Below are 9,852 nucleotides of genomic sequence, written 5' to 3'. Positions count from 1 at the left end.
GGAGTAGGGCTGAGAGGTGGAGGTTAGCGCAGAGAAACGAGGTCTGCCGCTGTGCCGCAGGGATTTTCACATCGCTATAGCAACGCACCCTTCCACGCGCACCCACAGGGGAACTACAAGTCCCACAAGTACCCGCGGCTTCCCCGCCCCCCCGGGGCTGGAGCGCGGGCGAGCGCGGAACCAGCTTTTCCTCTTTCCTGCAACGTGATTGGCCCGCGGCTCTGGGAGGCGGCCAATGACTGCGCTCAGGAAGAGCCGCGAGGCCAATATGGCTTCCTGCACCTGGTGACGGTTGAAGAAACGGGTGTTAGGTCTCATGGAGAAGACGCGGGGCGTCGAGGTGAGAGGATTTATCGTGACGGGGAAAGGGAAGCCCTTGAGCCTCGCACGGGGGGCAGCTCTCGAGGCCTTGGGGCGACGCCTGGAGGGTGGAGAGTGGAAGGATGGATAAACTGAGGTAGTTAGGCTGAGCAGGGCCAGAGGCGATTGGCGTTGCCTTTTGCGCCCACACCGCTGGGGCCGACGTCCCGCGGGTAGGTCGGGGCGGAACAGCCTCCCTGGCCTGTGGGAACGGGAACTGGGTTCAGGATCTGGGAGCTCCTGGATCTTCTTTGTCCTCCCTCTCTTTGGTCGTTTCTTTGGGGATCAGGAGGCCTGTGACATCCTGGTGGGACGTGAGGGAGATTCAAGTTTCCTACCACTGCGTGTCTGGAGCGTTCACGGGCATTATCGCCCGGGATTCTCACAACAATCCTGTGTCACTGTTTCGTTGTTATGGTTGGAGTAGCCGACGCTTACAGCCAGATGGTGCCCCCCGAGGAGGGCCACCCAACCGCAGCGGGAAGGAGATGGGCACCCAGTCGTTCAGGCTCCCCAGCCTTTCCCACTCTCCTGCAACCTGTAACCCACTCACCCCTGGGTCACTTGGCTTCTGGTCACCTTGTATTTAAATTCGGTCTCTTCTTTAGCACATTTGGGGACGTAGTTGTAAACCTGAAAATGGAATAGCCCCCAAACTGTAAAGGGTAAAGGAGAATAAGCGCTCACGCGTTTACAGCCCTCCCTAATGGCTAGAAACGACTAGGCTTTACACATCTCAGTCTTCATTCGAGTTATCTGAAGAAGGCCTGCTGTTACCTCTCTTGTACTGATGAAGAAACTGAAGAAACAGGCTCGTATGTTGCACAAAATCACAATTGAGTGGTAGAGCCAGGATTCAGGCAAATCTGGTTGAAACCCCATGCTTTTACCCAGAAATAATTGCCAATATGTCTTGAATACTTGCAAGGCACTGTTTTGAGTGCAATACTTATATTCACTCTTATTTCTCCCGCAAAGCTTCGGAAAGAGGTGGTTTCCTCATTTACAGAGGTGGGAACTGATGCACCAAGAGACTGACTTGCTGCAGATCATACAGCTGGTCAGCGGTAGAGATGGTATTTGAGCCCTGGCCTAGGACCTTTTCTACTACATTCCTTCCAGGTGGATTGATAGACAGTATCTCATTTACATTTCACATCCTGTGAGCTACTTATTTCACAGATGAAAAAGTTGAGGCCCAGAGGAGTTAAATGACTTGCCCAAAGTTAGGATTGGAGCAGAGTCCAGAGCTATGGTACATACATACACTGTGCGATAACTAGTGTGTCCTCTGTCTCCTAGATCCTCCTCAGGGTAGGATCTGCGTCCCAAATTGACTTTTCTGTGGCTGAAATGGTTTTCGAATTGACATTGTGTTGATGTATATATGCTGAAGGGGGGAAGTTGATTTTCTAACATCTTCCCTCAGAAAGTCTTCATGAGATAACAGAGTATTTTCACATCATCGTATTCTATTCTAAAACGTCATCATTTATAAATACACAGGAGGAGCTTGGTGAATTCCTGATATTATCTGTTTTGTTAAACCATCCTGATGAGTTTCAGTTAAGAACTATATAAACAGGAGTAATGATCCTGGTGTTTGCAAAAGGGATATTTGATTCTGCCTGCCACTTGGTCCAAAGGTGTTGACCAAGACCTGGAAAAGATGCTGGTAGCTGACCTGCATCCTTCTTCCCCATACTCTAAGCTAGACCTGATTCCTCCAGCCTGGTTTGTGTCATCCTTCCACTAGGAGACTCCATCTTCAGAACCTATGGAAGAGGAAGAGGAAGAGGAGGACGACTTGGAGCTCTTTGGTGGCTATGACAGTTTCCGGAGCTATAACAGCAGTGCGGGCAGTGAGAGCAGCTCCTATCTAGAGGAGTCAAGTGAAGCAGAAAATGAAGATCGGGAAGCAGGGGAGCTGCCCACCTCCCCCCTGCATTTGCTCAGTCCTGGGACTCCCCGCTCCTTGGATGGCAGTGGTTCTGAGCCAGGTGCTTACAGTGTCCTCTGAAGACGGGGAGGCTATAGAGGAAGAGGGGAATATAGGCCATGTGGGCAGAGCCGTCCAGGTGTAAAAAAAGCTGTTTGATCTTAAGTCTAAGGGCCTATGAACTAGATAGAAGTAGTCCCAAGGGACTACTACTAATTTCCTTTGCTGCAATCTGATTTCAAATGACTATTTCCTTTGTTCTTTCATACGACTAATACTTATTTGGCACACGTTAGATGCCAGTCATTAATATGGTACTGCTTTTACATTTGTGTGGATAGGTGCTTGATTTTTTTTTTTTAATTTTTATTTATTTATGATAGTCACAGAGAGAGAGAGAGGCAGAGACACAGGCAGAGGAAGAAGCAGGCTCCATGCACCGGGAGCCCGATGTGGGATTCGATCCGGGGTCTCCAGGATCGCGCCCTGGGCCAAAGGCAGGCGCCAAACCGCTGCGCCACCCAGGGATCCCGGTGCTTGATTTTTAAGCCTGGATGGCTTTTGTTTTGTTTTTTATTTATTCATGAGAGACAGAGAGGCAGAGAGAGAAGCAGGCTCCATGCAGGGAGCCCAACAGGGGACTCGATCCTGGGTCTCCAGAATCACACCCCGGCCTGCAGGCGGCGCTAAACCGCTGTGCCACCAGGGCTGCCCTTAAGCCTGTGCTCTGATTTACTATCTGGGAAAGGACAAGAAATAGTTTGTGGGTTGGACGTGAGGGGGAAATTAAAGAAGGGTGGAAATTAAAGAATCAAGTTATTTCCTGGGGAAAGAATTACTGATGAGACTCCTCATGGAGCATCTGGAAGCCAGTTAACTTCTGAACTGTGCTGTTTGGACAGCTTCTGGATGGATTCCTGCATCAGGGACCCCAGTGTGTGGACTGCCTATGAAGAGAGATGGGCTAGATGTCCGTAAGGAACAGACCCTGTTCCTTAGTGCCTGCACTCTTTAGAAGAGTGATCTAATACTCTGCCACTTTTCCTTTCCATCTACCTGTCTTCTCTTCCTCCTTCCCCCACACCACCCTTTTAATCTTTCTTCTATCTTCTTCCAAACATTCTCGTAGAATCTTAGAACTTTGGAACTAGAACCATTAGAGACCGTTGAGTCCAGGGGTTCTCTCTCGTGGCTGTCCATTAGGATTACCAGTAAATTAGACTCTCAGGCTTGGGTATTTTTTAAGCTCCTTAGGTGATTCTAATACAATGTTAGAATTGAAACATTGATCTAGTTCAGTTTTTTTATAGATGAGAAGAAAAGAGATCCACAGAAGTCAGGTGATGTGGGCACTGTTTTTCTTCTTGTTTTCCTCTTTACAGACTTTCCAACATCTACCTGTTGCTCTATGGATTTTCCTTACCTCTACTGTTAACATATAGCCAAGGGATGCCAGGCAGCTTATCTTAGGCAAAAGAGATTCAGTTGTGCACAAACCTCCTGCTCCTGTTTCAGCTCTGTCAGTCAGGCTAAGGGCCGAGACTCACCTGGTTAATGCATTGTTCAAGTTTTCAAGGGAAAATGTTCAAATCATTTTGCTTGATTTGGGGTGATTGTATCAGGTGGGTCATGTGCTGAGTTCTCTTCCCAGCTGTCTGTGAGATGTGTGGTATCGTGGGTACAAGGGAAGCCTTCTTCTCCAAGACTAAGAGATTCTGCAGCGTTTCCTGTTCCAGGAGCTACTCCTCCAACTCCAAGAAAGCCAGTATCTTGGCCAGATTACAGGTGAGAGGCAGTCACTTGGAAGACCCTTCCTGGGGTCCTGGGAGCCCAGACAGGAACAACTAACTGGCTGATGGCAAAGGGCCAAGAAGGCTTGGGAGGAGTTTGCTTGTGACCATCTGAGGTTGTAAGTTTCCTGCTATTTATTGTGTTCTGAAATTCAGAGGGCAGAGGAATCCATTTATGAAGCTTGTTAAATTGCAGATTTCTAGAGCTGCCCTCATTCCCCACCTATACCACTTCCCCATAGTCTGATGTGATTAGTAAGTTTTAAACGAGAGCCTTGAAGGGAATCTGGTGCCCTTAGTCTTTCCCCCATACTTTTATACATACGTGCTCTGAAAGGAAGCTAGGAGACAGGCATATGTTTTAGCAGCCACAGTGGGTTTAGGAAGTTGATGCCTCATCTCTGACTCCATGTCATAGGCAGTCACCTAGAAAGTCTTACTAATCTTTTTCTTTCTTTCTTTTTTCTTTTTTCTTTTTCTTTTTTTTTTTTTTTGAGAGAGCAAGAGAGTACAAGTGGTAAGGGGAGAAAGGAAGAGGGAGAAAGAGAATCTTAACCAGGCTCCACACCCAGCACAGAGCCCAACACGGGCCTCAATCTCATGACCCTGAGATCATGACCTAAGCCAAAATGAAGAGTTGGACACTCAACCGACTGAGCCAACCAGGTGCCCCTATAAATGGAAGGATTCTTAAGAGATGTGTTGTCTAACCCACACATTAGTTGAGAAGTGTGCTGAGGTCCAGAGAAGAATGACTTACCTGAGGTAGTTCTGTTGGAAGAGCAGCTGAACTGGGACTGGAATGTAATCTCAGGTGCCTGACTTTGTGTTGTTTCCTGGTAACTATGGCCACCGTTCATAGCACTGGTTCTCAAACTTGCCTGATTTTTTGTTTAAGATATTATTTATTTATTCATGAGAAACACAGAGAGAGAGACAGAGACACAGGCAGAGGGAGAAGCAGGCTCCATGCAGGAAGCCCGATGTGGGACTTGATTCCAGGACTCCAGGATCATGCTCTGAGCCAAAGGCCGATGCTTAACTGCTGAGCCACCTAGGCGTCCCTTGCCTACTGATTTAACTGGGATGGAGTATGGCCTGGACACGGTGGCTCTATTTTATTTTATGTATGTAATCTTTATACACAACATGGGGCTCAAATTCATAACCCTGAGATCAAGAGTCACTCTCAGGGTGCTAGGGTGGCTGGCTCAGTTGGTTAAGTAGTTAAGACTCCATGCTCAGGGAGGAGTCTGCTTTTCCCCTTCCCTCCACTCTCTCCTTTCTCTCTTAAATAAATAGTCTTTTTTCTTTTTCATTTATTTATTTTAAAGATTTATTTATTATTCATGATAGACAGAGAGAGAGAGAGAGAGAGAGAGAGAGAGAGGCAGAAACACAGGCAGAGGGAGAAGCAGACTCCATGCAGGGAGCCCAACGTGGGACTCGATCCCGGGTCTCCAGGATCACGCCCTGGGCTGAAGGCGGCGCTAAACTGCTGAGCCACCCAGGCTGCCCTTAAATAGTCTAAAAAAAATGTCACACTCCATCGACTGAGCCAGCCAAGTGCCCCTTGGCTTTAGGGACTTTAAAGAGCCCCTAGGTGATTGTAATGTGCAGCAGAGCTTGAGATCCAGCTGCTCTGACATTTATTGAAAATCACAGTGTGCCAGGTCTTTTGCTTAGTACTTCATACAATGTATCTCTCACTTTTGTGAGATAATTGTTATTTCCCTGGTTGTACAGATTTTAGGGCATAGAAAAATCTCTCTCCTTAAGAGCTAATAATAGTATTGTTAATAGCAACAGTTTGGGAGTACTTGCTAAACGTTTGAACTCAGTCCAACCAATGATCTCTTACCTGACTGAGCTAGCCAGGGGCACCTATTTTAAATTCCTATTTTAAAGGCTAAAAATTTTGAGTAACTTACTCAAAGGTCTACAAATGAGATTGAAGAGCCAGGATTTGACCTCAGGTCTGTGTGGAATTTAAACTCACGTTTTTACTTCACTGATTTTTTATTTATTTATTTTTTATTTTTTAAAGATTTTGTTTATTCATGAGAGACACAGAGAGAGGGGCAGAGGGAGAAGCAGGCTCCCTGTAGGGAGCCTGATGCAGGACTTGATTCAAGGACTCTAGGACCACGACCTGAGCTGAAGGCAGACCCTCAACCACAGAGCCACCCAGGTGTCCCGTTTTTTTTGTTTGTTTTGTTTTTTAAGATTTTATTTATTTATGAGACACACACACACACACACAAAGACAGAGACACAGGCAGAGAGAGAAGCAGGCTCCATGCAGGGAGCCTGATGTGGGATTTGATCCCAGGACTCCAGGATCACTCCCTGGGCCAAATGGAGGCACTCATCGGCTGAGCCACCCAGGTGTCCCCCACTTCACTGATTTTTTAAAATAAATTCTCGGAGGGGCACCTGGGTGGCTCAGTCAGTTAAGCATCTGACTCTTGATATCGGCTCAGGTCATGATCCCAGGCATATGAGGTGGAATCTGTGTCAGGCTCCATGCCTATGCTGAGCATGGAGCCTGCTTGAGATTCTCTCTCTTTCTCTGTTCCTTCCCCCACCTGCTCACTCCCTCTCTCTCCCTCTGTCTCTCTCCCCCTCTCCCTCCCTCTCTCTCTAAAAATAAAAATTAAAAAAATAATTATCTGGGCCCTTCTGAATAGTGATTAAATTACAAATTATAGACCAGATTAGTGGCCTTTAACCCTTAGGGATGCCCGCTTGGAGCAACTGATGAAAGCCATGGACCTGCTCCAGAACATTACTTTTTTTTTTAAAGATTATATTTATTCATTAGAGATACACAGAGAGAGGGAGAGGCAGGCTCCTTGCAGGAAACCCAATGCAGGATTCGCCCCAGGGATGGGATCACACCCTGAGTTGAAGGCAGACACTCAACCACTTAGCCACCCAGGCGTCCCACAGAACATTCCTATATGTGTACAAAATATTGACTCCTGACTCCGTTCACAGACCTCTCTGAAACCCACTCTCTCCAATAAATCTCCAGAGGAAGGAGATAGCCAAGAGTTGAAGCCACTAGGAAAAAGTTCCTGGAGGAAGCAAAGGCTGAAAGGATAGAAAAGATAGAACAGGTGTCCCTCGCTGCCCCCCCCCCCCAGCTCCTCTGACCCCATTTCTCCGCTGTTGAACAATAGCTAAATACTGAGAGCCAGGCATAATACAGTAACTCTCATCCTTGCACCCCCCTCTGAGTTAAGATTGTTATTGTTATCCACTTGATTTACAAATGAAGAAACTGAAGAGGTTAAGTAACTGGATAAATCCCAGGATTTAAAGCTAGGCAGTCCAACTCCAAAGCCCTGTTCTCAGCCATTAGGCTTACACACAGGTTCTCCTCTCTCCAGGGAAAACCACCAACCAAGAAAGCCAAAGTCCTGCACAAGGCAGCCTGGTCTGCCAAAATTGGAGCCTTCCTCCACTCCCAAGGGACAGGACAGCTAGCAGATGGGACACCAACAGGGCAAGATGGTAAGACAGCAGAACCCTGGTGCCCAGGAAGCTGCTGGGGGTCGGTGGGAGTGGAGTGCCCTGACTGGGGTGGCCCTGCCTAGGAACCAGGAATGAGAAAGATGAGGCAGCTAGAGAGTGCCCTGGCCCAGGCTCACTGTGGATTACATCTTCCCCATTTGGTAGGTATTGTGGAAATTGCCCTAGGATATCCCTGTAGTCAAAGTTCCAGGACCCTTATTTTTGATAATTCAGAGGCCAAGAATTAGCTTCTTTTGTATTGCTTTTGGCCCTATGGCTTCTGTTCCCCTTGGGCAGTGGAGACCTCTATCTAGTTTGGAGAGAGGTGGTGGAATAAGGAAATGAACCTTTCTCTCTGAGTGTGTATAGAAGATTCTTTTTTTTTTTTTTTTTTTTTAAGATTTATTTATCCATGAGAGACAGAGAGAGAGAGAGGCAGAGACATAGAGGGAGAAACAGGCTCCCTGCAGGAGCCCCATGCAGGACTTGATCCCTGGACCAGGATCACGTCCTGAGCTGAAGGCAGATGCTCAACCTCTGAGCCACCAGGTGTCCCTGTATAGTAGGTTCTAAGCATATAAGCATTAAGCAGCTCTGCTCTAGGTGGTCTGAGTTTCTGACTGCAGTTGAGCTCCACAGGCACGAGGGTTGGAGGGGCCTAGGTGTGTGCCCTTCCCACCCATTCAGATTAGCTGTGGCCCATGAGAGGTTGGGGGGGGGTCTAAGGAATTTAATCCCAAAGGTCTTTGGATTTCCTTCTCTTTTCCGGGGAAGAAAGATCAGACATTTCCCTTGAATGTTTCCTCTACTCCTGAGAGTCTGTCATCCTTTGGATAAGGTCCAGCCCTGTTCTGATGGCCACTGGTGGGACAGGTATCGGGCTTGGGTGGGGAAGGACCGGCTTCTACAGGCTACTGGTGGCTAGGTTCCTGGCAGGGCTGCTGATTTTCAACACTTCCTCTTTCTGCTCTTGCAGCGCTGGTCTTGGGTTTCGACTGGGGGAAGTTCCTGAAGGATCACAGTTACAAAGCTGCTCCTGTCAGCTGTTTTAAGCATGTAAGTGCCCTAGAGATAAGGGGAGGGAGAACTGGGAACCTAGCACTTGCCACACCTCTCATCCACCAGCCTTCCAGGCATTCCAAGCTGGGCATTGGCACCAGGGAGAGAATAGTAATGGGGTCTGGGTGGGCCCAGTCCAGCTTTGCCACTCGTTCCAGTTTACATTTCTTCAGAGTCCTCCCACAAAGCCTCATCGAGGCCTTCTAGCACCCTTGCTTCCCCCCTCTGAGGACCTCACTCTACTTTTTTTTATTTTTTTTTTTTAAGATTTTATTTATTTATTCATGAGAGACACACACACAGAGAGGCAGAGACACAGGCAGAGGGAGAAGCAGGCTCTATGCAGGAAACCCGACGTGGGACTCGATCCCAGGTCTCCAGGATCAGGTCCTGGGCCGAAGGCAGGCGCCAAACCACTGAGCCACCCAGGGATCCCCCCTCACTCTACTTATCCACATAATGGAACTTTGTGCTAGAACTCCTTTTCTTAAAAAAGAAAAAGAACTTTTCTTCTTTCCTCCCCATTATTCCGTGTTTTCCCATTGAAAGCTTGTTCTGAACTGCCCTGGGCTTCCTGGATCTCTTGGGCCCCAGGAGACAGATGTGGATGCCTCCTACAGCCCACCTCAGCACAGAGAAGTGCCAGAAGAGTGAGGCCCTGGAACCCTGAGCCTGGGGCCGAAGGAAGTGCAGAGATGCTGCCTGTTTGTCTGTGGGCCAAAGAACCACCTAGAGCGGCACTCTTGTTTGGTCTCTCAAGCCAGGAAGTAGAGGAGGAGGTCTCTTTACTCTGGTAGTCCTAGTAGGAGTCACATCCTAGTAGCCAGTGAACTCCGGGAGGTGCCGTGGACAGTGGGAAGCTGGGAAGTCTCACTCTTCTCTGCAGTGCTGTCTAAGGCACTCACCTTTCCTAGTGGGAAGCTCTTTGGCCCTGAGTTATCACTGCAGGGGAGTTACGTCATACCTGATTCCATAAGCTCTGCCAAGCCAGCCCATGTGTGCTTGAGTAGCATAGCCATTTCTAGGTTCCTCTGGCCAGAGAGGTGAAATGGGATACCCTGATTAGCTGAAGCCACGATGAGAATGAAAAAAGGTGAATTTCTCCAAAGGAGAAGCAAGGTGCTGTTGGTGCAAAGTGAGGATTAGACATTGGGAAGGCAAGCAAGAAGGGTCTGCTGCTGATGG

General features: G+C 48.1%; 1 protein-coding gene across 2 annotated transcripts in view; it reads left to right on the top strand.

Annotated features, from left to right (window-relative positions):
* Positions 1-245: 245 nt before the first annotated feature.
* The window catches only part of L3MBTL2 (L3MBTL histone methyl-lysine binding protein 2), a 21,278-nt gene continuing 11,671 nt past the window's right edge, over positions 246-9,852 (top strand). For both annotated transcript variants that reach the window (XM_055328720.1, XM_055328719.1), the window contains exons 1-5: positions 246-340; positions 2,117-2,360; positions 3,951-4,084; positions 7,485-7,608; positions 8,585-8,664. In XM_055328720.1, coding sequence (XP_055184695.1) covers positions 317-340; positions 2,117-2,360; positions 3,951-4,084; positions 7,485-7,608; positions 8,585-8,664 — 606 coding nt within the window. In that variant the 5' untranslated portion in view covers positions 246-316. The remainder of the gene's footprint in view (positions 341-2,116; positions 2,361-3,950; positions 4,085-7,484; positions 7,609-8,584; positions 8,665-9,852) is intronic.

The sequence above is a fragment of the Nyctereutes procyonoides genome, unplaced genomic scaffold (genome assembly GCF_905146905.1).
Source record: "Nyctereutes procyonoides isolate TBG_1078 unplaced genomic scaffold, NYPRO_anot_genome, whole genome shotgun sequence".
NCBI lineage: Eukaryota > Metazoa > Chordata > Mammalia > Carnivora > Canidae > Nyctereutes > Nyctereutes procyonoides.
This window is presented reverse-complemented; position numbering and strand designations above follow the sequence as displayed.